The sequence below is a fragment of the Saccopteryx leptura genome, chromosome 4 (assembly GCF_036850995.1).
Source record: "Saccopteryx leptura isolate mSacLep1 chromosome 4, mSacLep1_pri_phased_curated, whole genome shotgun sequence".
Taxonomy (NCBI): Eukaryota; Metazoa; Chordata; class Mammalia; order Chiroptera; family Emballonuridae; genus Saccopteryx; species Saccopteryx leptura.
Genome location: NC_089506.1, coordinates 76350320 through 76378236, shown reverse-complemented (window position 1 = coordinate 76378236; position 27917 = coordinate 76350320). Strand labels below are relative to the sequence as shown.

The following is a 27917-nucleotide window of genomic DNA, read 5'->3' as shown; positions in this document are numbered from 1 at the left end:
GATCGATACGAGGTGACAGACTCCTGGCTGAAATGTTGCCCTCACATGACCCGCCGCTGCCCTTCCACACTCTAAAGACTTAATGAATCACTGGAGCACACTGAAGATCGTGTGTATTTTTCCCATGTGAGAAATGGATTTATATCAGTACTAGAAAAAAAAAATCATTCCCTATGAAATATCACCAAGCTCCCTAAGGAATGGCTTCATGCCACTGAGCTAAAAGGTACAGAAACAGTTTGCATGCCTTTCTAAGGATGTGTTATACCTGCATGGTCTTTGAAAGGGCACTAGTGTCCATGCCTGGTCAAAATGGGGACAGAAGACACAGGACATTTGACACAACTTGCACAAAACCCAGCAGAGCCCTTTCCTTCCTCTGTTTCCTTGGGATAAGCCCCATTTCACCCTTCACATTAAATTACAGCAAAATCAAAGGGACAAAAATTAAATCTCAAAATGTAGCACCCAAGGGAAAATAGGTCTCAACTACATACAGAATGAAAGGAGGGAAGAAAGATTAACCAACAATATGCCCTAGCAAACAGAATGTCTACTCGCATGAAAAGAAGAAACGAACTAACTGTATGAACATGTCACAGGATAGAAAGAAAGAAATAAGGAAGGAATACAAGAGAGATAGGAAAAGAAGGAAACTCTGGGCAAGGGAGAAAAAAGTACTCACTCTTAAAGAGATACAACCTAAAACAAAGTTTCACATTAAAGGAAGACTTCCATAAAAATGATTATCAGAACACAGGTGATCAAAAATGAAATAATATTAAAAAGAGAAACTTAAAAATTATTTTAGGCCTGACCTGTGGTGGCGCAGTGGATAAAGCGTTGACCTAGAAATGCTGAGGTTGCCGGTTCAAACCCTGGGCTTGCCTGGTCAAGGCACATATGGAAGTTGATGCTTCCAGCTCCTCCCCCCTTCTCTCTGTCTCTCCCTCTCCTCTCTAAAATGAATAAATAAAAAAACTAAGCTTTTTTTAAAAAAAAAATTATTTTAGAGCCATCAAAACATACTGAAGACCAAAATTGTATCAACTCAGTACTAATAAACAAAATAGCAAGGGAATGAGGAAACACAGCTAAATATGCGAAGATGTGGCTAAACACTGAATTACTGATGCAGAATAAAGGCTTACTTCAACTCCAGGCAATACAAAGAAGACAGATAGGAGACGTGAAGCACAAACTGAAAATTGCTGATCTTGTAGACAAAAAACAAACAAACAAAAACTAACTATAAAAATAGTATAAATTTTCCCTAACATGAAGAACAAGTTGAAATAACAGTGTTCCACAAAAAAAATATTGATAGGGAATCATCTAAAATAAGTTATATCCTTAAGTCACTGAACTTCAAATATATATATATAATTATATATATATTATATATATATATATATATATATATATATAATTCTGCAGGTATTCAAGCAGAAAAGAGCAATTCACTCACAGTGGGGATTGGGGGGTTGGGGGCAGATTCAGCCTAGCCTGTTCTTTGAGGAACATTCGATGCAAGAAGTACTTTGGCACTATATTTCTACACAGTTCTAAGTGAAAGTATGATCCAATTATTTATTAAATCAACCTGACTTTAGAGCATAAAAATAGCTGATTAACATTCTCCAGCATAAAATATTTTAAAGAATGCAAACATATGATATTTTCTTAAAACTGCTTGACAATGAAATCTAGTTGAGAAAGAAATTAAGAGGGATAATCAAATTGAAAAAGCCAGAGACTAGAACAAGGATAAAGAGGAAACATAAAACTGATTTACATCTTTTGCTGCTGAATAGCTGATAAACTTTAAAAACACAATGCAAGTTTTCTGCCTCTCCAGAGGTCCTGGGTAGGGAGTTCTACACAGCCTATTAATTTGTTAATTGCCCAATAATTCAGTAAAAGAAAATAGTGAAACTTAAGAACTAAACATTTCAATTGTAACATTCTCTTTATGTGCTCATTAAAAAAGTCTTGATTCTCATACTCTGATTTATCTTCAAAGCATATAAATTTTTCACCTTTTACTGAAAAAACAATTTTTTTCATTAATAAATCAAGTATTCTCATCTAAAAATCTAAAAGTCCAATCACCTACATACGTAGTGTATAAAGCAAAAGTAACCTTATAATTCTAGAAGTCCCTTTATCCTTATAAAAATACACAAAAAGTTTGGAAAGACTTTTTTTTTTCTCTTAAGTTAGAAGCGGGGAAGCAGACAGACTCCCACATTAAGATCCACCCAGCAAACCCCCCTATGGGGCAATGCTCTGCCCATCTGGAGCTGTTGCGCCGTTGCTTAGCAACTGAGCTATTTCCGGGCCTGAATGAGGCCATGGAGCCATCCTCAGTTCCCAGTCCAAGTTGCTCCAACCATTTGACATTTAAACCATGGCTGTAAGAGGGGAAGAGAAAGAGAATGAGAGGGAAAGGGAGGGAAGGAGAGAGGGAGGGAGAGAGGAGGGAGGGAGGGAGGGAGGGAGGGAGAAGCAGATGGTCCCTTTTCCTGTGTGCCCTGACTGGGAATCAAATCTAGGACATCCACATGGCAGGCCTACACTCTACTGCTGAGCCAACCTGCCAGGGCCTGGAAAGACATTCTATATAAAAATGTTCACCCTGTGGATGAAAATAGGGCCTCATGCTGAACCTGGCAAGCTCAAGGGAGGCCTGCATAGTGGCCTTGCAGACTTGGAGACCTAAAGTAACCACACAGGATAGTCTGAAATTAAAACTACCTGACTAAAAGAAGTTCATGGTGGGTAGTCATGTCCTAGGGCAGTATTTTTCTCTAACAAAGGTCTATGCTTACCTTAATTGAGCTTGTCTTTTGTCTTTTTGCATCTATGATAATATACCTTTAACACGACCATAACAAGCCTTTGAAATAGCAGAGTAATCTTCTTTCCCTGACAGTCTCCCATCAGAACAGGAGACCACACCCCTCGCTGTTATTGCTGCCTTGATTATTAACTATCCTGTACCTACCAGGGTAAAAGAAGTATGTATCTATTCGTTTTACTTTCTACTCAATCTCAGAAATTTCCCCACTCTGCTTTCTCCTGCTTGCCTACCTTATCAGAAGTGGTTTCCTGTCACCCCTGTTGTCTTCCCCTTTGATTCTGACGTATAAAATAAGCAGTGAAACTGTCACTTTCCAGGGCGTTTTTTCAATCCGTTGAGATTGTGCTTCCCAGCAACTGTTGACAGTTTGGCTCAAGCAAACTCACAAAAATTCTTACAGGTTTGGACGTTTCTTATATCGACAAACTCATTTCTGTTAATATCTGAGACCAGGCAAGTGTAACATTACCTATTATCTTCTTTCTCTCTCTCTCTCTCTCTTTTTTTTTTTGAGAGAGAGGTAGAGAGAGAGTGACAGGAACATCAAGCTCTTCCTGAAATTCCCTGACCAGGGGTCAATCCTACAAACTGCTTCAGGAGGACCCTACCATTGTATTTACCACCATTCCCCTTCTAAACACAAGAATTTAGTACAACTTGAAATTTCTTTTAAAAAATAAATAGTCAACATCATCCCCAAAACATATTATTGAATTAATAATATTAAGGGTAAATAACAAAAATAAAAACATCTGCAAACTGCTAATTGTGGTTTTATGGTTAATATATATATTTTTATGTATTTTTACAAGGTATGCTAATGGAATGAATTCAAGTACCTTGAACTATGTATACTCTAATATCATAATGCATTAGGTACTTTGTAAAATGGCACCAAAACTGACCTTTCTGTCTGGTCCTAACTAAATTACTCATTTACCATATTTCCCCATGTATAAGATGTACCTTTTTTCAAAAAATTTTAGGTCTAAAAACTGGGTGCATCTTATACAATGGTTGTGGCATTTCAAATGCCATATATGAAACTGAGGACAAGGCAGTATATGAAGACAGTGATTCATCATCAGACACAGATGAGAACAAACTAATGGATGGGTGTTTTGATAGTGACGAGGAGTTGTATAAATTTTATGATGAATAAAACTTGATTTCAATAACTTTTAAGTAATACTTTTTTTCTCAAATTTCGGGCCCCAAAATTAAAGTGTGTCATATACATGGGAGCATCTTATACATGGGGAATACAGTAGTAAAAACTAAAGACTTGCTCTTCTTTTCTCCCTCATTGCAACTGTTTCTATTATTCCTTTCTTTAGATCATTTTTTTTTCGTAAGTGTAAGTTTCCTATAGAAATGTAAAGGGAGATAAAGCACATATACAACAAGATTAAAAATATAATCAATGGACAACTGTGGATATCCTTATTATAGGCCCAACTGTGTATACCAAAAGTTCTTTTTTTTTTTTTAATTTTTTTTTTTTTTGTATTTTTCTGAAGCTGGAAACAGGGAGAGACAGTCAGACAGACTCCTGCATGCGCCCTACGGGGATCCACCTGGCATGCCCACCAGGGGGCGATGCTCTGCCCCTCCGGGGCATTGCTCTGTCGCGACCAGAGCCACTCTAGCGCCTGGGGCAGAGGCCAAGGAGCCATCCCCAGCGCCCGGGCCATCTTTGCTCCAATGGAGCCTCGGCTGCGGGAGGGTAAGAGAGAGACAGAGAGGAAGGAGAGGGGGAGGGGTGGAGAAGCAAATGGGCGCCTCTCCTGTGTGCCCTGGCCGGAAATCGAACCCGGGACTTCTGCACGCCAGGCTGACGCTCTACCACTGAGCCAACCGGCCAGGGCCCCAAAAATTCTTATGTTGAAGTCCTGATACTCAGAATGTGACTATTTAGAGACAGAACGTTTAATGATGTTATTGAGAGAAAAATGTATAATAAAATGACTTGACTCTAATCTAATATGACTACTGTCTTTATAAGAAAAGAGATTAGAACTCAGAGGTACACAGAAAAAGACAAGGTAAAGGAACAGGGAGAAAAGGCAGCCATTTATGAACCCAGGAAAAGTCCTCAGAAGAAATAAACTTTATCAACACCTTATCTGGGACTTTAAACCTCCAGAATATTAGAAAATACATTTCGGCTGTTTAAACCATCCAAGATTGTGGTACTTTGTGATTGCAGCCCTAGAAAATGAATAAAATCTTCATGCCAATAAATTTGAAAACAAAATAAATGGAGACATTTATAGAAATATAGAATTTACTAAAACTGACTCAAGAATAAACTGAAAACCTAAATAGTCTACTACCATTAAAGAAACTAAATTTCAAGTTCAGATTTTACCCACAAAGCAAAAACTAGTCTCAGGTAGGTTTGGTAGTCTTGAATATGTAAGGAGTAGATTATTCTAATTATTTACATGCTTTCAAAGAACAGAAAAAGAGTGTAACATTGATACAAAATACCAGCTAGATTATTAAAAAAATTACAGGCCAATCCCAATTAGAAAAGTAGATGCAAATATCCTATATAAAATATTACAAAGTTCAATAAGGCATAAAATATTATCATAACAAATTGGATAGAAAAAGCACTTACCACAGGACAAATATATAGTCAACAAAATTAAAAATTAAAGCAACATACAGAAAATAAAACAAAAGTCCATAATCTTGGAAAAAATATTTTCAACACAGTTAATCAAGTCTGAATATCTACCCCATGGGGGTTGGGGGAGTGGAAAGACCAGCGTTCAATAGAACAAAAATGCAAAAGAAGTGAAAAAAAAAATTCCACAGAAGAGGAAACTCAAATAACCACTAAACATATAAATAGTGACAGGAAAGTGCAATTAAGGGCATAAGGAGACACTATTTAACACACAATAGACTCACAAAACTTGAAATGTCAGCCAACACCATGAGTAGGTAAGGATGTGCAGAAAATAAAATTATTAATAAGTGCTATTTAAGATTTGCAATTAAATGAGAAAACGATTGGCCATAATCTAGTATGATTAAAAATGTGCATACTCTACAATTCACCAATTCTATTTCTGGGTATATATTGTATTTTTCGCTCCATAAGTTGCACTTTTTTCCCCAAAAAAGTGGAGGGGAAAATGCACATGCATGGAGCAAAAAACAAGTGTACTTTATTAAATATTTTAACACACCATTTGGTTCAGAAAATTTTTTTCTTATTTTCCTCCTTAAAACCCTAGGTGTGTCTTATGATCAGGTGCGTCTATGAAACGAAAAATACAGTACACCATAGAAACTCTTCTACTTGTACCCCAGGACACATTTAAATGACTGTTCATAAAAGCATTGTTCAAAACTGCAAAAAGCTAGAAAGAATAGATATGTCTACTGCTGAAGAATAAATAAATTACAGTATAGTCATGTATTAGAATTCTATTCAGCTGTGGAAATGAATAGTCCTACCTATATGCAGTAAAGTGGATGAATATTAAAAACAAAAACTTTGAATAAAATAGCCAATCACCAAAAACAAAAACATACACATAGGATAGCACTGCTCATTTGATGCCTCAAAACAAGCAAAAGGAAACAATATAGAGCTAATGAACATGCACTTAACACATGATGAAAAGCATTACAAAAAGCAAAGAAATTGATGTTCATATGTGGGACAAAAAGTGTTTTTAAACCTGACCAGGAGGTGGTGCAGTGGATAAAGCACCAAACTGGGACACAGAAGACCCAGTTCAAAACCTCGAGGTTGCTGGCTTGAGCACGGGCTCACCAGCTTGAGTGCAGGCCGCTGGCTTGAGCGTGGGATCATAGACATATCCCCATAGTCGCTGGCTTGTGCCCAAAGGTCTCTGTCTTGAAGCTCAAGGTCGCTGGCTTGAGCAAGGGGTCACTGGGTCTGCTGGAGCCCCATCCACCCACCATCAAGGCACATATGAGAAAGCAATCAATGAACAACTAAGGTGCCGCAATGAGGAATTAGTGCTTCTCGTCTCTCTCCCTTCCTGTCTGTCCCTATCTGTCCCTCTCGCTGTCTCTCATCTGTTTCTGTCACACACACACACACACACACACACACAGTTTTTAAAATTGGAAAACTTTTATTTCTTAAGTTTGGTCTCTTTCTGTTATCAGATCTTATACTTACATCTTCATTACATGCAATTTCTTCTATCTATCATATACATAACTTCAAGAAAGCATCTACACCTACTTTTCAACTAGAAAACATTCACTGAATTGATTAAATAATAATTTTCAAAATTACTGATTTTGTAAAAAATGGCTGTTAGTTGGGTAGGAATTGCTTTACTACAACTACCGAGTCATCACACAACACAATTATTTTAACATAAGAATCAAAACTCAATTTGCAATACCAAAGCATAAGAAAAAGAGGAAAATTTCTTAGAATATTCAATTTACTAAATTAAACTACATTATCTATTTTTTTAAAAAGCCACATTGCTAGATACCTCAATATCAAAAAGTTAGGCTATCACCAATGTGTAGTCCAGTAATTATAAATACACTCAGCATATGAGAGTTCTTTCCTCATATGTGTAATTATAGTTAACCACAGCCTCAGCAGCACATCCAGAACATTCTGCCATGTCATCAGCACAGCTGTCTAGGGTAGCTGTTTAGAAAAACCCTTCCCTTGCCACTGTCCACATAATTAACTCCTGTAAACCCGACCTTTTCCCTTGACTACTATTTACTGAAAAAGTCAGCCTTAATAAAGAAATATTCAGTGTTTCAGGTTCTGTGTGATCCACCTGTCACTTTTCCAGGATCTTCTCTCTTTGTCCTCCATCATACAGGATCATACTCTTTAACAGTTTCTCAAGGAAGGAAAAAGTAACAGAGATGTCTTCTCATTTTCTTTCTTTTCTTTCCGTTCAGATTCCATCCATCCATTTATTAAAACATTCATTAAAAAGATATGTTACCTTTTGCTTTAAATTTAGAAATGGGCAGAAGTTAAACCTACTTGCTTAAATTGGCTCTTAAAATCTGTGAATTGCAACCATAATCTCCTTACACCCGTGTTTCTCCCAAACTCTCAGCCTGTAGTGCACTATGTAACCTTGAGTGAGGAGCTGCGCTGTCATTGATCTTTTTCTTCCTACTTATACTATACTATCCAGCTGAATGAGATAATTCTTATAGTACCATCCAACTCCAAATTTCTACATTCCTAAGATAAATGTCTGAAATTGTCAGCATTGCTTGATAAGATTATCCAGACAGAAGCTGCTCTTGATGCCAACAATAGCATCATCTCTTTGAAGCACAGATTTTGCATCCTGGACTCCTTAACAAAATTGAACCAAAAAAAATAATGATAATTAGCTAACCCCTGCTCCCACCTAGATTTCCCGTCCGCCCTGCCAACACACTTCAATGTGGAGAAAGTGACTGCTGTCACTAGCACTTTCTCCTGGGGCTTTAGCAGTGTCTGAATTTTAGAGTTAGAGACAAAATAAGATTGAGATTCCCTGTTTCATTCAAAACCACTAGAGACTTTTCCCTTAAAATTAAATTCCTATTTGTTTCTGGCAGAACAAAAAATAAGCATCTCTTGTAAAACTGATTAGGACCAGGAAAGGGAGTTTAATTCTCACCCTCAGCTGTAACACAGAAATCTCTCGCCTTCTCTCTCTTGGCCTCCCCTTGACCACTGGCACCACGCTGGCCAGCACTGGGCTGTGGAGCTGCCCAGCAGGCCAGGTGCACCTCGGAATATCTGATACTGTCATTTTCATCAAACTCAGTAGGGAGAGTTGAGAGATAAGCCAGGGCTGCAATAGTTACCTACTTAGACAAGATACATTTAAGTCCTAGTATAGAACCAGAAGTTATAAACATAAATCTATTATTAAGTTGCTTTAAGAAGAAATTTTACTCGTAATTAACTCACTCTTTCCTCTTCCTACACAGATATTGTCACAAGTACCATCTCCACATTAATTTCCCTACTGGGACATTTTCTTCTAACTGGAACTTTTAGAAAAACTGTACAAATAAATGTTACAAAATAGAGAACAGATGTATATAGTTCTGCGACTAACTACTGTGCAACTTTAGGAAAGTCCCTTGGTATTTCAAAGACTAATGAAGTTTGTCACAGATGGACACAAATCTGGTCCGGCAGCTAGACTCCCACCTATTCCCTCTACTTTCTCTTATTTAAAATGAGCATATTGTGGAGGAGAGGAGTTTACAAGCATAAATGAGATACATTCTTCAGATAAGATTTTCTGTCCTTCGCATACATCCATAGTCCGGCAACATTAAACCCCATGAGAAATCAACACTTGAAAAAAACTGTCTTAAGTCACATGATCCTGGTGTTTAAGAAATGTGAATTACACTTGCAATTTATTTTAAAAATAACTGAATAATTACATAAAAAAAAACTAATGAAAGATCAGAATAATCTATCAAGCACTTACCCATAAACTAGAAAATCTCTTTTTCCTCTTCTCCCTCCACCTCTCTCCCACACTCACTCTCTCATACACACACGCACAGATATAAAAAGTATAAATACAAACTGGTACAGTTAGTAACTGGTCCTTTTTTTAGCCATCTAATTATCCTATTCTCTATCTGATTTGAATTCTACTTCTGAATTTACTCTAAATTACAAAACAAAGTCATATCCTTTTCTGGGGCTATGGATGGAATTCTGGGAATTTAAACCAGGTTGATTTCAAAAGCTTTTGTTTTTTTTCTCCTGGAATCATTAGAGGCAGTACGCCTCTCTGGCTACCTTCACTTACCTCCCTCCAAGCGCTCCCTTTATCTTTGCTCCAGGATAGCCCATCCTACAAGATTTCCTAGCCTGTACCATGGCTCAACAAGGACTTCCAGAAAGCTCACCAAGACAGACGAGTTGACATGTGAGACAAGAAGCCAGTCCAGCCTGCTGCAGAGCGGCTGCCCATGACCCCGCCTGTCTCGGCGCGGCCCGTTTCCTCTTGGGAAGTGCCACTTACATTGCCCTTTGCCCTCTAACCTTCCACCATTCTCTCCTGTGTTAGTGCCTCCTGGTTCATGCACCTCGTCTGAATTAATTCCTGCCTCCTTATTAACTGTCCTCCAGAGACTGTCTTCCAGTTACTGCCTGTCAAGCTCACCGCTAACCTTGCTGACTATAAACTCTTGATCTCCTCTCACTCATCATTTTGCTCCAAACTGTACTACATGGACAAGCCCCTAATGTCAAGACAATTCACACATCTCCACCATGTATAACATCAAAACCCTCAGTTGTTCTGGTCTGTTTGTCTATCCTGTGCTCCCTGCGGCCACATGATCCTGGCCTGAGCCTAATTGGTCTACAACAGTAAGATGCACAAAAGTCCAGGGGCAGAAAGGTCTCAGCAACTGTTGACGCCAACGCCGGAGTCAAGTACCACCCGCGCCCACAAATGACCCTGCAGTTTCTCAAGAGATGAGCAGAGCTGGTTTTCCAGGACAGATGAGCCTTCTCTGTGCGGGCCCTCATCTCCACTGCAAGCCTGGGTCCCCGGGGCTGGGCTTCAGGTCCACAGAGATGATTAGCAAGATTAAGAAAACAGGACTCAAATAAGGTAATGATTTTTGATACTCAGGTGGAGGGCAGAGTGGGGCACACAACCTGTGCGTGAGAAGGGAGAGACTGGGCAGTGTGTGGGACTCAGTGGTGGGTATGAACTGTCACAACCTAGCTGAGCTCAACCTGCATTTCCCAGGACTGGCATCCCTGCACAGTTCCATAGCTCCTGGCGGATAAGAGACATTTTGGCGAGATGCAGAAGGCAGACGAGCAGCAGCAGTCACATTCATTTCACACTCAGAAGGTCAATGCAGATGCAGGCGGAGCTCAACACGCTGTCACTGATGTGCTGGCTCACCTTGCTGGCGCAGGGACATGTTGGCCCACAGCTCCTGCAGCTCCCACAGGACGTCCATCAGCATGTGATCACAAGCCATGACGCATTGGACTCGGTGAAGGGTGCTGCCGGCTTCTCCCGGACTCCCTAGCATCCCTGACGTTGGAGGCTTATAGGCCAAGAACCTGCGTGGAGGCCCGCTCACCCTCCCGGTTTCTGGTTTGTCCTTGCATTCTCATACTTCCTCCTCTACCTGCCTTTTTGGCTGCCTGACCTACGATGTGTCAGGCCCAGCAATAAATATACAGAAGCAACTTGCTTAAACTAGCTTCTACAATTAAATGACACCAAATTCTGATAAATCACGTATTCTAGCAGGCGTCCCCAAACTGCGGCCCCCTGAGACCATTTATCCAGCCCCCACTGCACTTCTGGAAGGGGCACCTCTTTCATTGGTGGTCAGTGAGAGGACCACTGTATTTGGCAGTCCTCCAATGGTCTGAGGGACAGTGAACTGGCCCCCTGTGTAAAAAGTTTGGAGACCCCTGCGGGTCTCCACAGTTTTGTTTCTCTGATTATAACTGCATAGAAATGTCATTTCTTTTATATGACTTTTTCTCCTTTCTCCCCTTTTGATTCAAACTGGCCTCACCCAGCACCCTGGCTCACTTGCCTTTTCCTCCCCTGTATGACCACTCGCTTAATCACTAAGCCCTCAATACAAAGAGATTGTGATCAGCATCAAACAATCGTAAGAACAAGCCTCGAGTCTGCTGACCCCAGAAACACAGTTTCAATCAAACTAGAAATAACATCTAGGCCTCAGTTATGTTTCAGCTCTGGGCCCAGAAAAGAGTAGAAATCAGACAAAGCTATGATGAGGCCACGACTGACCTCAGCACCAGATGCACCAATCAACCACCCCTTCCCAAGTACTGACCAATCAATAGAGACCATGGCCAGACCCAATGGCCCTTAGTCACCATGATTAATGATTTTCCCTATATAGCCCATGCCCTGGAAGCAGTCAGGGGAACCAGGTCTTTGAGCAAGCACTCACCTGTGTTGACAGATGTGGGCCACTTCCTGAAAATAAACCTATACTTTCTGTGCTGCAAGCTCCTGTTCATTTCTTATAGGGCTTTGATGGCTGCAGGCAAATGCACCCCTTTATTTTGGTGGCATGATGTGACTGACACAGAATTTAGTACCAAAACTAGTTCCAAGAACACAAAGCTGTTGAATATTAATAATCAATTGACTCTTCTATTAGAATATTTGTGAATCTTACTTCTATTAGGCTGTAAAGTATACTGAAGGATTAAATTATGTATAAGAAAAAGAACTGCACTCATTGTTGAGTCAGTAATTATTCAGGATTTTATTAAACACAAGTCTCTTTAGAGAATTGTAAGAAATTAATTCTCAGCTAACACAGCTTGGGAGAGGAGAAGGAGGTTATTATTATTATTTTTAATGTACAGATGCTGATACAGAAAATTAACCAGATAGATATTAAACTTTAATAAATGCTTTTAATAATCAATTACTATGTTGCTTTAATACTATAATATTCTCATTAAATCAAATTGTTAACTAAAATGGTTACATTTAAAAGATGCTTATTTCATTTTTATGATCACTTAAAATCTTCTGGTAAAATATGTATTATATAAACTATTTTGACCATGTATTCTAAATATGATGACCTAAAGCTTAGCTGATGAAATACTATAATCAAGTGACCAGAGAATGAAAGTGTGAGAGCAAGGAAGAGAGTGAGCCCAAGAGAACATAAGCAAGGGAGATGCGGAGAGTGGGAGAGACAGAGAGACAAAGGGGTGGGGGAGGGAGGAAGGGAGGGAGGGAGAGACAGACAGACAGACAGAGGCAAACAGACAGAGACACACAGGGAGGGGAACAATAGGGAGAAAGAGCAAAATATCATTTGGACACATAAATGAGCCTCAAAAGATTCTAGCTGAAATATATTGAGATCACCAGATATCCCATTTACTCTGAACTCCAAGAGGAAATTTTGCAGGACACTTTTGTGTCCAAAGGAAAAAGTATATGTAATTTTCCATTTACTAAGAAAGTTTTTTAAACAAAAGGTTGTAACTTTTCTTAGTTGCTCCCATTTCTCCCAGTCAACGTGATACTGCCATTCAAGGCCCAGGTCAAATGTCACTACATATGTGAAGTCAACCATGGTTTTATGAAATATAATATAGCACTAATCTCATTAAATTCTAGTAAGTTATTTACCTCCCGGAGATGATGAAGTATTGAAGACAGGGTCTAAATATAGTTTGTCTTGGTAGCCCAATGTCTAACAAATAATAAATGCTAAATATGACTGCTAGATTTAATAACAGTAGAGGATAGATGTAGCGGTTGATTTTCTGTGTCAGCCTGACTGGGCCACAGGGTACCCACATTAAACATTATTTCTGGGTATGTCTGTGACGGTTTTTCTGGTTGAGATTAGCATTCGAATCAGTGGACTCAGAAAGTAGATTGCCCTTCCCAGGTTGTGAGCAGGCGTCATCTAATGTTGAGAGCCTTAACAGAACAAAAGGAGACAACGGGGTAATGCAGTCCCTTCCTGCTGCCTAAACTGGGATCTGTGCCTGCTCCTGTCCTTGGATTTTGATTTACATAATCGGCTTCCTTGGTCCTAAGGCCCTTGGAACTACAGATCACAGGACTTCTCAGTCTCCTTAATGATGTGACAATAAATCATATATACCTCATATCTCTTCTATTGGTTCTTTTTCTCTAAAGAAGACTAATACAATACAAATTCACTAATACAAGAGAAGTTGTCAACATTATGTGAGGAAAATAATGCATGTACCAACTACCACAGCACAGCCAATGTCTTCAAGGATTTTATTTCCTGTAAGAGAAAGCCAGCTCAGTGGTAGAGCATCAGCCCGGCATGCGGAATTCCTGGGTTCGATTCCCAGGCAGGGCATACTGGAGAAGGGATCATCTGCTTCTCCACCCCTACCCCTCTTCTCTCTCTTTTCCTCTTCCTGTAGCCATGGCTTAAATAGTTTGAGCCCATTGGCCCCGTGTGCTGAGGATGGCACCATGGCCTCGCCTCAGGTGCAAAAATAGCTTGGTTGCTGAGCAATAGAGCAGTAGCCTCAGATGGGCAGAGTATCACACTATAGGGGGCTTGCTGGGTGGATCTCAGTCAGAGTGCATGCAGGAGTCTGTCTTTCTGTCTGCCCACCTCTCCCTTATAAAAAAAATTAAAATATTTTTTAAAAATTTTTAAGAAAGCCATATGTATCTATTTCTTATAAACATAGAACAATTTGAAAGCCCCCAGTCAGACCCTAAAAGAGAAGGTGACATGAAATAGGATACCTGGTATCCCCAAGCATCCTGTTCCATCCCAGCATACCTCCAGTCAAGGGAAAAATAAATATACAAATACTGGCCTGAGCTGCAAATTCTCCCTAAAACCAAACTAACTACATTCTAAACATAGCATGCCTTAAAATAATAAAATTGGCCATTTTACTGAGCACTTAGTAACTGCTAGGCAATAGGCAACTGTGTTAGCATTTTTCCCATTTTAATCTTCACAACAACCTTAGGGAGTAAGCATTATCATCATCGTCACCTTCATCCTCACATCACAGAGGTGACAATGAGATATAAATGCCAGCTGAAGCCCTGGCAGAGTCAGGATCGAAACCCAGGAGGCCCGAATAGAGAACCAAGTTCTTAAATGCTAATGTACACTCAATTCTCTCTATGGGTCCCTTAAATGCATCCAAAATATAGCTTAATAAAAACTGGCAACGTTAAGGCATTTTATACCTTTCCTTTAAATCTCAGAGCATCTTGGCCACAGCCTGTGAAATCTGGAAGGCCCTGGAAGCTGACACATAAGACCTCAATCAAGACACAGTCAATAAAGGCTTATCCATTGAAAGAAGAGAAATGGTACTGAGAGCAAACATTCACATTTTGCCGTCAGGCTCCATCATCAGGGGTCTACTAGAAGTGGCAGAAAGAAAGGGAGATGGGAACCTTTAACTCCAGAGGCTTTGCGGTACAATGGGAACAGAGGGAAGACCCTAGAAGTGACAAGCTTTATTTAGAGAGTTTTTGAAATATGCTCAGATCAAAGATTTGGACCCATCTAGCCCATAGCCAAAATGTCCCTGCCCCTGCCCACAGTGCTACTTGCAATATCAGGAACTACTGGCCCCATTTAAAGATACATAACAAGCAGAGAGTCCACAAGGGGACTCTGCAGAAAAGCTGCAAATACCAAAAAGTAAGAGAGAAACGTAAGCAAAAGACCAAACATCACAAGAGAAATTACCCAAGGAAACAGATGAAGAATTGAGACAAATAACACGTCATGGACTCAAAACAGAATTACAGACAAAAGAGTCTTTCTTTAAAAAAAGAAAAGTTCAAGGAAGAAATACAAGGGTTCAGATGATATAATATAAAAGGTAACTGAGCCTGACCAGGCGGTGACGCAGTGGATAGAGCGTCGGACTGGGATGTAGAGGAACCAGGTTCGAGACCCCGAGCTCACCAGCTTGAGCGCGGGCTCATCTGGTTTGAGCAAAAGCCCACCAGCTTGAACCCAAGGTCGCTGGCTCCAGCAAGGGGTTACTCAGTCTGCTGAAGACCCGCGGTCAAGGCACATATGAGAAAGCAATCAATGAACAACTAAGGTGTTGCAACACGCAACGAAAAACTAATGATTGATACTTCTCATCTCTTTCCGTTCATGTCTGTCTGTCCCTGTCTATCCCTCTCTCTGACTCACTCTCTGTCTCTGTAAAAAATAAAAAAAATAAAAATTTTTTAAAAAAAGGTAACTGAAATAGCTGAAAATAAGCTGACAGAGCTATAAAATACTATAGAGAAGGAAACTTGACGTGGGGCGGTGAACACACAATACAGTGTAGAGATGATGTGCTGTAGAATTGTGCACCTAAAATCTATATAATTTTGTTAAAAGTGTCACCCAAAAAAATTAAAATGAATTTAAAAATTACATTTAAAAAGCATTATTGTGTAAAACAATAAAATTTAATGGACTACAAAAAATAAAACACTACAGAGATGAAAAGCTACTTTAGGAAGAAAAAATAATAAAGAATTTGACTGAAAACATAGTAAAAAAAAGGTTTAATGGAAAAGCACAGTAAGAAAAATAAGTTAAAGATGAAGATCACAGATATGGAAAACCAAGGTGCAACATTATACATATTTTTAGAGTAACTAAAGAAGAAAACAAAACAAATAGAAAATATATTTTAATTATAATTTTAAAATCTGAAGACTAAAAACAGACTACTTCTCAGACTTCAACAGCAGAAGCCAAGAAAAACTAATACAGCATGGTGAAAACCAGACAAAAATCAATGAATTTACTAACTTCTAGCTTACTAAAAATAGTCCATGGATGTCTGATCAAAAAGCAAAACAAGAATGAGTGAAATATCATTTGGTGTCAGCTTTCACAGTAACACAAGATGCCAGATAATATTAAACCCATGTTTTCATATTTCTGACAAAAATAAAAATTAGGATGAAATAGCTTCCATAATTATGATTAACAATCAGAAATAAAGAGTAAAAACCTCATTTTTAAAAAGGAAGTAAAACAGGAGAGAAACGTAGTTAGAAAGAAATGTCATTAGCCTGACCAGGTGGTGGCACAGTGGATAGAGCGTTGGACTGGGATGTGGAGTACCCAGGTTTGAGACCCCGAGGTTGACAGCTTGAGCGCGGGACTCATCTGGTTTGAGCAAAGCTCAAAGTCGCTGGCTTGAGCAAGGGGTTACTCTGTCTGCTGTAACCCCACGGTCAAGGACATATGAGAAAGCAGTCAATGAACAACTAAGGTGTCGCAAGAAAAAAAACTGATGATTGATGCTTCTCATCTCTCTCTGTTTCTGTCTGTCTGTCCCTATCTATCCCTCTCTCTGACTCTCTCTGTCTCTGTTAAAAAAAAAAAAAAGAAAAAAATTATCAGAGCTTGCAAAATTAGGGTTTTGTTTTGTTTTTTTCCCTTAACTCTTAAATAAAACAGCATCACTTCGGTGAAAGGATATCAACTAGAAATTAATATATATAGTCCTTCATTTATTTTATTTTTTAAATTTATTGTGTTGACTTAAGTTTCAAGTGTCCCACTCAATATAACATCATCTCTACACACTGCATCGCCCCCCATGCAAAGTCTCTTTCCACCTATAGTCCTTCATTTTAAATTTTCTATTTCTTCCACATATATATTACAAGCGAAGTAAAAAATAACTCTTCTTTAGAAATATAATGTATAAATATTCTTTTTCAATAAAACTGCTTCTATTTACTTGTATATATGCACACAGAGATGCTGTAAATGTTCACCAGATGTTAATAGGTTTGGGGCAGGGAGGTGAGAGGGCCCTGCACGTTTTAATGTTTTTTAAATGAGCAATGCATTATCTTTTCAAATAATGAAGCCATTACTCTACTTCAATTATTGCATAATCTTTCTCAACTCCCTGTATATCATTTTGTTCCAATTTCCCAGATAAGAGAAATTACACACCAAAGGTGAAGTGACTTGACAGAAGAGTGACCTAATTTAGGTTGATACATGAATAAATATATGATATACCAGCTGAATTCCTATCGTTATCAAAACTACTGATTTGGCTCAATAAGAGGAAGAACTTTTATATATAAGTGTATGCCCACATGCAGTAGGGAAGTCCAAGGAGTACTCAATGTAACGCTGAGATAACCAACTCTTACAGAAGGCCACCACAAACCAAGCACATGCTAGAGCAGGGGTCCCCAAACTTTTACACAGGGGGCTAGTTCACTGTGCCTCAGACCGTTGGAGGGCCGGACTATAAAAAAACTATGAACAAATCCCTATGCACACTGCATATATCTTATTTTAAAGTAAAAAAAAAAACCAAAATGGGAACAAATACAATATTTAAAATAAAGAACAAGTAAATTTATATCAACAAACTGACCAGTATTTCAATGGGAACTATGCTCTTCTCACTGACCACCAATGAAAGAGGTGTCCTTTCCAGAAGTGCGGTGGGGGGCCGGATAAATGGCCTCAGGGGGCCGCATGCGGCCCATGGGCCAGTAGTTTGGGGACCCCTGTGCTAGAGAGTCAGAGACCTTTGAGGGCACTTCCAATTCTAGAAGTGTTGACATCATGATGTAAATTCACACTACAAAGTCGTGAATCTCTATCTTAGGCTGTAAAAATAATAGTATCAATACCACACAAACCTTTAGAATTCTACAACTTTAAACTGTTTTCACAAATATGTCATATTTTCTTTCACTCCCATAACAACTCTTGAAATAGGTAGGACAGGTGTTATTAGCTCCACTTTGGAGATGTGAAAAGTAAAATTCAGAAAGAAGTCACTGGTCCAGATCACACAGACGGAGAGTTGCAGAGCCCTGACTTGGCGTTTCTGATTCATGTTTACAGAGTAGGCAGCCCGTCCACATAAACGTCTGCCGACATGTTTCACCTCCGCCACTGGGGCTTTCTGAGCAACTGTGTCTACTTAGCTCAAAATGGAAGAAAGGCTGCACGGCTGCCACTATAATCTTTCTATCCTGTGTGAAGGGGGAAGATTTAGACCTTCATGAAAAATAAATTTAAAGTAACCACACTATATGTGTCCATCACTATGAAACAAAGTTTTCCTTTTCAATAGGGAATTAAAGCTTTCTTAGAAAGTCTTGCTATTGTCCTTTTAGATTCCAAACACAAGAAGTAGCAGTCACCCTTTGCTACACTGGATGGTTTAAGGAGCTGCTCATCAGAGGTAGTCACAGAGCAACGTTTTCACGTGAACCATGATAAGCGACACAAATGTGTATGTATGCACATGTTTGGACATCTGCTCTAAACCAGCTGCTGAGAAGCACGTGTAAACACACCGCAATGGCTAGAAAACAAGTGGAAGAAAGCCAGGTTGTGGAGCCATGTCCACAAAGAAGCCACCTCACTCACAATGGCAGCAACTGCTGAAATGCACTTAAGAGATTATATAGACCAGATTTTATGCAGATATTTGTGAGCAAGAAATAATGGATGACTGGGAATTTTTAAGAATTTAGTTGAGGCCCTGGCCAGTTGGCTCAGCAGTAGAGCGTCGGCCTGGCGTGCGGGGGACCCGGGTTCCATTCCTGGCCAGGGCACATAGGAGAAGCGCCCATTTGCTTCTCCACCCCACCCCTCCTTCCTCTCTGTCTCTCTCTTCCCCTCCTGCAGCCAAGGCTCCATTGGAGCAAAGATGGCCCAGGCACTGGGGATGGCTCCTTGGCCTCTGCCCCAGGCGCTAGAGTGGCTCTGGTCGCGGCAGAGCTACGCCCTGGAGGGGCAGAGCATCGCCCCCTGGTGGGCAGAGCTTCGCCCCTGGTGGGCGTGCCGGATGGATCCCGGTCGGGCGCATGCGGGAGTCTGTCTGACTGTCTCTCCCCGTTTCCAGCTTCAGAAAAATACAAAAAAAAAAAAAAAAAAAGAATTTAGTTGATGTTTTCTAATGGCAGGCGGTAAATGGACAAATTCAAGTGCAATGAGACCGAGTAAAAGATAAAACTTAAGAATTGAATACAAGAAAGAACTTAATGTAATATATATATACTACATTAAGTAATACAAGAAAGAACTTAATGTTTTATATATATATATATATATTAGTTGTTGTTTTTAAGAGAAAGGCAGATGAAGTGGCTCCTGGAAGTGAGCCTCTTGGTATGGCCACAACAGAAATTCTGCAAATGCTATTCAGGCTGTTTAAAATGTAAAACCTAAGCACAAAGGCACAGTACGATATTCTGTGACTCTTGGCAAGATTTTACCACCACTGGCAAACTGGAAAAGTACAAAATAGTTTTATGAGCCATCTTCAAATCCCTTTTCAATTATGTAGACAGTGGCAATGTTGCTTTCACTGCTAACATTTTTAAACTTCATCTCAATACCGGGCGAGGCGGGTAGAGGGGAACAGATGGTGATGGAGGGAGACCTGACTTGGGGTGGTGAACACACAATGTAATTACAGATGATATCTTATTAGAACTGTACGCCTGAAACCTGTATAATTTTACTCACCAAGGTCACTCCAATAAATTCAATTAAAAACTTTAAAAAGAAAATGATTAAAAAAAAGATTTTGCATAAGTCAATGATGATATGGTTCTACAAACTATAATCAATTCTGTACATTTAAATCTTTAAAAAAGTGATGGCATTTAAAAATTATGTATGTTCGTGTATATATTTACACAGAAATACACACATACTTTCACATTATGTGATCAGAAGTATTTTTACAAATATTAATAGTGGTTTTGTCTGGTTATTAAAACTTATTTTAATTTTCCTCTTCATACTTTCTTGTATTTTCTGATCTTCTCTATAATCAGGAAAAAATTTACTGACCTTGTCATTATATTTGAGATATTTAGGAAAGATAAATTTTCAAACTCTGTAATTTTCTCCCAGAATCAAAACTTTTTAAACCCAATAGCACCAGATTCAAACTGCCTTAAAAATAAGCATCAAATGCATTCTGTTCTAAGGCATCTATGACTGAAAATATGGATGAATCCAAAATATAAAAAACAGCAACAGAAAGAAAATAATTCAATGGTACAAACATATTCAGTGAAATACTCACTGCTCCTTCCTCTATAAAGACATAAACTCATGAGTTACATAAGCTGGCACAATCATTTAGAGTGAATCACATATAAAATATTACAGTCAATCATGGTAATATTTTCAGAGTTTATCCTCAGGGAAAGAAGTAACACAGTGATTCCCTTTTCCATCACCTTCAGTTACCATAAAATTAGTTACAGAACAATGACACTGTCAAAATGCATAAACTTACAAAGCTAACAATAATCCATTGAAACATAAAAATTTAATAACAATTGAACAAAAATATAAAGTAACATATCAGCATACATAAGAAAGAGATAAATACAGTTTGCATGATAATGAGTGAAGGTTTGCATATTTACATAGGGATGAACCAGGAAAATTTAAATTTACTACCTTTGCCCTATGTGTCTTAAGGAGATCTGTAAAATTGTCTGACTTTACTTTATAAATGAAATTACCAATGGTGTGCAAGATAGAGCAAGCTCAACCCCAGCTCACGAGAGCCAATTGTTAAATATTAAGGATTCCTGCAAGCTAGTTGTTAAACCTATGAAATGAGCCCTAGTGGAGTTTTACACCACAGAACGGACAAACCCTACAGATGAAGCCTCCTGACCCTGCCCCTCCAGCCCGTTCACTAACACACTACTGATCTACATACAAATAAGTGCACAGCACAGTTAATTTTCACAAAGGGCACCCACACAGGCAAGACTGAGGTCATGAAAAAGAACATTACAATCACACCCAGAAGTCTCCCTTGTTTCACCTTTGAATGAACACTCCCTCTAGAAATCTGAAAATTTTCCAGATACAAGCATGTACTAGACAGAAAGGAGCAATTTTAGCAATGAGGAGGGAGGAAGGCAGTAGTAAGTGAAAGAGAGAACCTGAAAAATTACTTGTTAGTAACTGTGAAGGCAGGCTGGTAGAAAAGCACATGGCACAATGCATATTAGTTTAAAAGTAGGAGAAGTAGTTGGGGGAAGGAGAGGATGAAATTTTATGTGGTTGTGCAGCTATATGAAGAATTACAAGGCACGTGCGTGTCTACTAGGCCTGTTCAGTGTATATAAACCTTATGAAAGGAAGGCAAGTCTCACATATTGTATTAACATTACCTACGATTTGTATATTAAAATCAGTATGTAGTACAAGGAAAGCTCAAATAACTACCACAAATAAAGTGATACCCAGCATTTGATTACTACTATTGACATTCATTGGATCTTTCCTCTTCTCATTCATATTGTTACGTGTCTGTGAGAAACCAAAGTTAAAATCCTTTCACAATCACCCTACTCCTCTCAGGAAAGCTGAGACTGCGGGTACAGCACCTGAGAGCATTCATGTACCATACAATGTTGGTACTAGGATTATGCTTGTAGGAACTTCTGTATATTAAATACAATTTGACTACTTTTTTTGCCTTTGTCCCCATGATCGGTTGTATCAGTTGGTATATACCATTTTCTAATATCTAGCTGAAAATAGTTTCTTAAAATACCAATGTGAGTTCTGGAAACTGAAGACAGGTAGACCTGCACAAACAGTTTGCCTCCTCATAAATTTCTTTATATTTAAGGGAATAAAAATAAAAATTACATAGTACAGATAGAAGCATTTGTCTTAGCGCTGACCATTCTCATATTCAGACAAGGTGGTGCTCTAATGGGAGAATACCTGTTCAAAAGTCAGGTTCAAAATTGGATTTTCACTGTAATCATACAGTCTTGACTAACCAACCTTAATTGTTTTCCTCTTCATATGGATATTCATTCATCCATTTGTTTCTAGAGTCACATTGATCCTGCAAATAAACCAGACAAAAACACACAATGAGAAAATGTTCCACATGTTGATAAGTCCTTGCATTGGGGGAAAAAACAGAGAATATCCTAATTCTTCAATCCTTTAAGTTCTTAATTAGCAGAGTGACATAAAAATAACAGCTGAGCAATATTTTTTTCTTCATTTCATTCTGGTTTCCTGCTCAAGCTTTAGCAGCTATGTGAAGGGCAAAATGAAGAAATGGGGGAAGAAAGGCAGAAACACCAGCTAGGACACTGAGACAAATCCCGGACAAGAGAATGAAAATCTGGACAAGTATCAGGGAGAAAACAAAAAAGAAAAAGAAAGAAAAGAAAAGAAAAGAAAAGAAGGGCAGATGCAACAGAGAGAAGCTTGAGGAGAACACACAGCAGAAAGCAGTTGAAAAGTGAATTTACTATATGAAAGAGGACTCACTAATACTCCAACTGGAGCACTTGATTCCATTTTTCTCAGCAACTAAGAGATTCTTACTCATTCTGTTTCCCAGAGGAAATGTTTCTTTCTAATCTCATTACAGCTGATACAAATGTTCAGAATAATTAATGAGACACTTTTCAGTGGCTCCATGTTGGCCAATATCCAAGTTAACTTCTAAAAACTGATCTAAGCCCTGGCCGGTTGGCTCAGCGGTAGAGCGTATGGAAGTCTCAGGTTGGATTCCCGGCCAGGGCACACAGGAGAAGTGCCCATCTGTTTCTCTACCCTTCCCCCTCTCCTCTCTATCTCTCTCTTCCCCTCCCTCAGCCAAGGCTCCACTGGAGCAAAGTTGGCCCGGGCGCTGAGGACGACTCCATGGCCTCCGCTTCAAGCACTAGAATGGCTCCAGCCTCAACGAAGCAACGGCCTGATGGGTAGAGCATCGCCCCCTGGTGGGCATGCCGGGTGGATCCCAGTCGGGAGCATGGGGGAGTCTGTCTGACTGCCTCCCTGCTTCTACTTCGGAAAAATACAAAAAAAAACAAACAAACCCAAAATAAACTCATCTAAGTAAATACATGTCACCTCTGAAAAAATTAAACAAATATAAAGTAATTATTTATATCAGTGGTCCCCAACCTTTTTTGGGCCATGGACCGGTTTAATGTCAGAAAATATTTTCACGGACCAGCCTTTAGGGTGGGACGGATAAATGTATCACGTGACCGAGACAAACGTCAAGAGTGAGTCTTAGATGTACGTAACAGAGGGAATCTGGTCATTTTTTAAAAATAAAACATTGTTCAGACTTAAATATAAATAAAACAGAAATAATGTAAGTTATTTATTCTTTCTCTGCAGACTGGTACCAAATGGCCCATGGACTGGTACTGGTCCATGGCCCGGGGTTGGGGACCACTGATTTATATGGTCTCTAAAAGCTTCCAAATCTCCAGGACCACTTGGATCTTCCCAAATATAATTCAACATTGCTGGATTGGAGAGTTCTGATTAAAATGCACCATTTGTCCCATCTGGATCTATCTTGTAAGTCTCCCTATTTGTTTTTTTCTGAGTATTATGTAATTTGGTTCAGAATTTCCATTTCATGAAGCAAATTTTCTTTGGCATTTGCTTAAGCCAGCTTATTAGATGCAGTTGAGATTTTTTATTCTTTTCATTTGAAATTGCACTCAAGAGGGGCCACGCCTGGAGTCCTTAGACATTCTGAGCCAATGTCTGTACCGCAGTGCTGGGCCAGGCTTCCTCTGCATGCGTTTCCATACATTCGAACAAAAGAAGAGAGCTCACCTGGCCTGTGGTGGCACAGTGGATAAAGCATTTGACCTGGAATGCTGAGGTCACTGGTTCGAAACCCTGGGCTTGCCCGGTCAAGGCACATACAGCAAGCAATCAATGAAGAAATAAAGTGAAGCAACTATGTGTTGATACTTCTCATTTAAAAAAAAAAAGAAGAAGAAGAAGAAGAGCTCGCTTGCTCATAAGGCCCTAAAGGAAATGCAGCATTCACAAGTTCCATGGGCTTGGCCTGTGAGCGGACCTCGTTTTTAATTTTATTCCAGTTTTAAATATATATCTGTTTCTATATGTCTCTCTCTTGTAGGTCTCATGTCTCAAAAAACACCTCCTAACATATACTAGAGCTTTTACTACCACTAGAAATGCTACTAAAAAGCAATATCATATAAATGTAATATTTTAATACAATAGTGGTAAACTAGAAATATTCACTTGAAATTTAGAGTATAATTCTTCTACTTTATATTATGAAGCCATAATACAGAATCACATGAAAGAATTTAGAAGTCGTTTAAACAATTGCATTTTTTGGGTTTTTTTGTTTTGTTTTGTTTTGTTTTTTGTTTTTTTTTAATCTTTTTTTTTCTTTTTTTCTTTATTCATTTTTTAGAGAGGAGAGAGAAAGGGAGAGAGAGAGAGAAGGTGGGAGGAGCTGGAAGCATCAACTCCCCTATGTGTCTTGACCAGGCAAGCCTAGGGTTTCGAACCGGCGACCTCAGCATTTCCAGGTCGATGCGTTATCCACTGCGCCACCACAGGTCAGGCAACAATCGCATTCTTACCAAACACATACTGTCCTTTCTTCAAACTATAGCTAAGCCAATCAGCTCCAACTTCTTAGCAAAATGTACCCAGTAGTTCAAAACTGGCTTTTAATCTACATTCTGGTTCCTCAGATCTCAAAGGTGGTTGTGTTATTTTGGTGGGGTTTTTTTTCCATATTTTAATACCCCCATGAGCATTTTGATATGAGTCGATTTATTAGTGCTAATCTAGTTTATAGTACTTCATTGTAGGGATACTCCACTGTCTGATACGATTTATTGCTATCACCAGCAACAACTACCCGCCCTTCTGTGTACATCTTGTATTCACCCGGGTCTCTGCCAGCTGGAATGACTGTGGCTAGGAAGGATGCCCTCTTCAGAACAACTCTAATCAGAAAGCGGGGACTGGGAGTTAAAGCCCAGGGGAGACTTCAACCACTCACCCCTACCCAGTCATGCTACATCCTATACTTAGCTGCTCTAGTTCATTATTTCCTTAGAATATAATTATATAACTCCTGGATCAAAATAATATGAATTCTTTTCAGGCTGTTAAAGTATATCACCAAATTGCTTTTTAAACAGGCCACACCAACTTATATTCCCACCAGGAGAAGAAACAAGTGCCGTTAGCACAATGCCATTCCCACATCTCTTCCCCAATACACAATTTAGGCAGTCAATAGACGCTGTTGAAAGAGCAAAGCTAATAATGAAAAATGACAGGAAAATCAAGTAAGGGAAACTTCCTTTATATCATTTGTGAATAGCTCTTACCCAAGTATCATAATTAGAGCTTTAATTATGTCATTTGTCTTTTTAGGTACAATTAGTCTGCTAAAACACTATATTATTTGAACTAAATACAGTATCACACATTTTCACAGCATTTGGCGCTTTACAAGGTAACCCAATGATATCACTTGTTCTGAAAGCAGTTCTATGAGTTGAGTACAGGAACTATTTTAAGATCCATTTGATGATGATCATAAGAGGTCGATTTTGTACTCAAGGTAACAAGTTAAATAATGTCAGGGTCCTTATAAATGCCCTTAGTCCCAAATCTTAGTACACAGCTCTTTGGTTTCAATCTGGGGAAAGCCTGTTACAATGCTATTTTCCATTTACTGCAAGTGCCTCAGCAAGCACTCAAGACCAGCTCTGCCTCTGCAGCTCCCATCCTATACCCCTAACACTTTAAGTAGCACCAATGACAATAAATACACAGTGTAGACTTGAGAAGACCTGCCCTAGTCTCACTTTTGCCATCCCTGGGCTGTGTGATCTTAAGCAAATCACTCGACCTCTCTGAGGCCCAATTTCCTTCTCCACAGCAGCAGGGATAATAACCTGTCTTGTCTACTCCACCTACCCTAATCAAACTAATGTCTGTACAGCAATCAGTCACTCTTTAATCAACAGCCCAGGTATTAAACAGGGGGAAAAAAAAGAATCCCTAAATCAAGACCACAAAGCAGAACAGATGAATCTCTTATCTTATTCATGCTACGGGGCCTTTATGTTGTTTCCCAAATCCACATCACAATCAGGCCACAATATAAAATAGGAAAATGGCAAATTTCCTACAACAGTTAATATCAATTTCCTAATTAAAAGATTACTTAGCTTTTCCAAATAGGTATGTGAAATTATCAAGTAAACCTTCCCAAGGCCAGGAAGTTTTAAAAGTCAATGTGGTAAAAAATTCATCACCAACGGTTTTGGTACTCCCTTTCTTTGCTTCAAAACAATTCTCAGTTGTCAAGGGAAGAAAAGCAAAGTGTTGGTCACTTATTTCAATAGAAAAAAAATGACAAATAAGAAAAAGCATAAATTTTTATATTTTGGAAAGAATTTTAGGTGAACTTTTAGACCAAAAAAATACTGCTGTCTTGAACCACTGGTAAATGCTTGTGTTTTAGTGAAGAGTCTGAGAAATTCTAATTACACCTGTTTCTCTTTAATAGATACAAGCAATAGAGAATGATTTTCTAAGTTTTTCCCTTTTAACTGTTGTTTTTTTCTGTAAAATTGCCACACCTGGTCAGCCAGCTTCTTTTAAAAAAATTTAAAAAGACTATATTGGCCTGGCCAGGGTGGTGCTGTAGACAGAGCATTGGCTTGGGATGCTGAGGACCCAGGTGGAAACCCCAAGGTCATTGGCTTAAGCAAGGGGTCACTGGCTCAGCTGTAGCCCCCCACCCCCCACCCCTGGTCAAGGCACATATGAGAAAGCAATCAAGGAACAACTAAAATATTGCAACTATGAGTTGATGCTTCTCCTCTCTGTCCTTGTCTGTCTCTCTCTAAAAATAAAATAAAATAAAATAAAATAAAATAAAAGACTACCTTGAACAACAGAAATGACCTTGGCCAGAATGAAAGTGGATGCTCCCCAAGCTCCATGAATGAATTACTTTGGAATGATTACCTCAGAATACAAGCCTTATATCACCCTGTAGTAATAGGGTACTAGATCTTCATCACGTATTAAGTTCTCAGTCTTTAAAGGTTGGTGTTTAATACACTGTAAATACTTCAGGACTCATAAGTTCATTAGTTCTAGTTCCTCTGAGAATCCCTTAATGTATCTTTAAACAGAGAAGAAACAGGTTATAAATGTGTTTATAGACATCTGACCAGTCAGGGTATTCCACTCTCCACACAAAGGTAATTGAGTTGCTCTGTTTTGAGTAAATTGAATTCTGGTGCTGATACAGCAATTCCATTTGGAATTCTGTCTTCTAGATTCTGCTTTACAAATCACTGCTTCATTAGCAATGATCTTGTGTTTTCAAATAATGATTTTTAAAAGTCAAATAATAAACTTTTATATACGCATTCACTTCAGTTACCGTACTTTTTAAAGCTGGTCAGGGAACTCAACAGGCACTTAAGTTTGAGATATTACAGAACAGATCCATGCTGGCCTTGCTATGTATCAAAGGTTTCTGATATATAACTTGCCTTTTCTCATGTAAAGTTACTTCGGTTTTATCTGTTGTGAGTTATCTTGGGAACTAAAGATATTTGAAGGTTAATCTAAATATTTCTAGAGATAAATGCAAATCTAAGTACTAGGTTTTCATACCTATTTTGACTTAAAGTGAAAA

The 27917-nt window shown here is 38.9% G+C and overlaps 1 protein-coding gene across 2 annotated transcripts in view; it reads right to left on the bottom strand.

Annotated features, from left to right (window-relative positions):
* KLF12 (KLF transcription factor 12) overlaps positions 1-27917 on the bottom strand; it is a 476625-nt gene that overhangs the window by 299668 nt on the left and 149040 nt on the right. The window contains exon 2 of one of the 2 annotated variants that reach the window (XM_066380776.1): positions 22214-22277. The exons of the other annotated variant lie outside the window; for it this stretch is intronic. Within the exon in view, the coding sequence (XP_066236873.1) occupies positions 22214-22246 (33 nt within the window). The 5' untranslated portion in view covers positions 22247-22277. The remainder of the gene's footprint in view (positions 1-22213; positions 22278-27917) is intronic. 2 annotated transcript variants of the gene reach the window in all.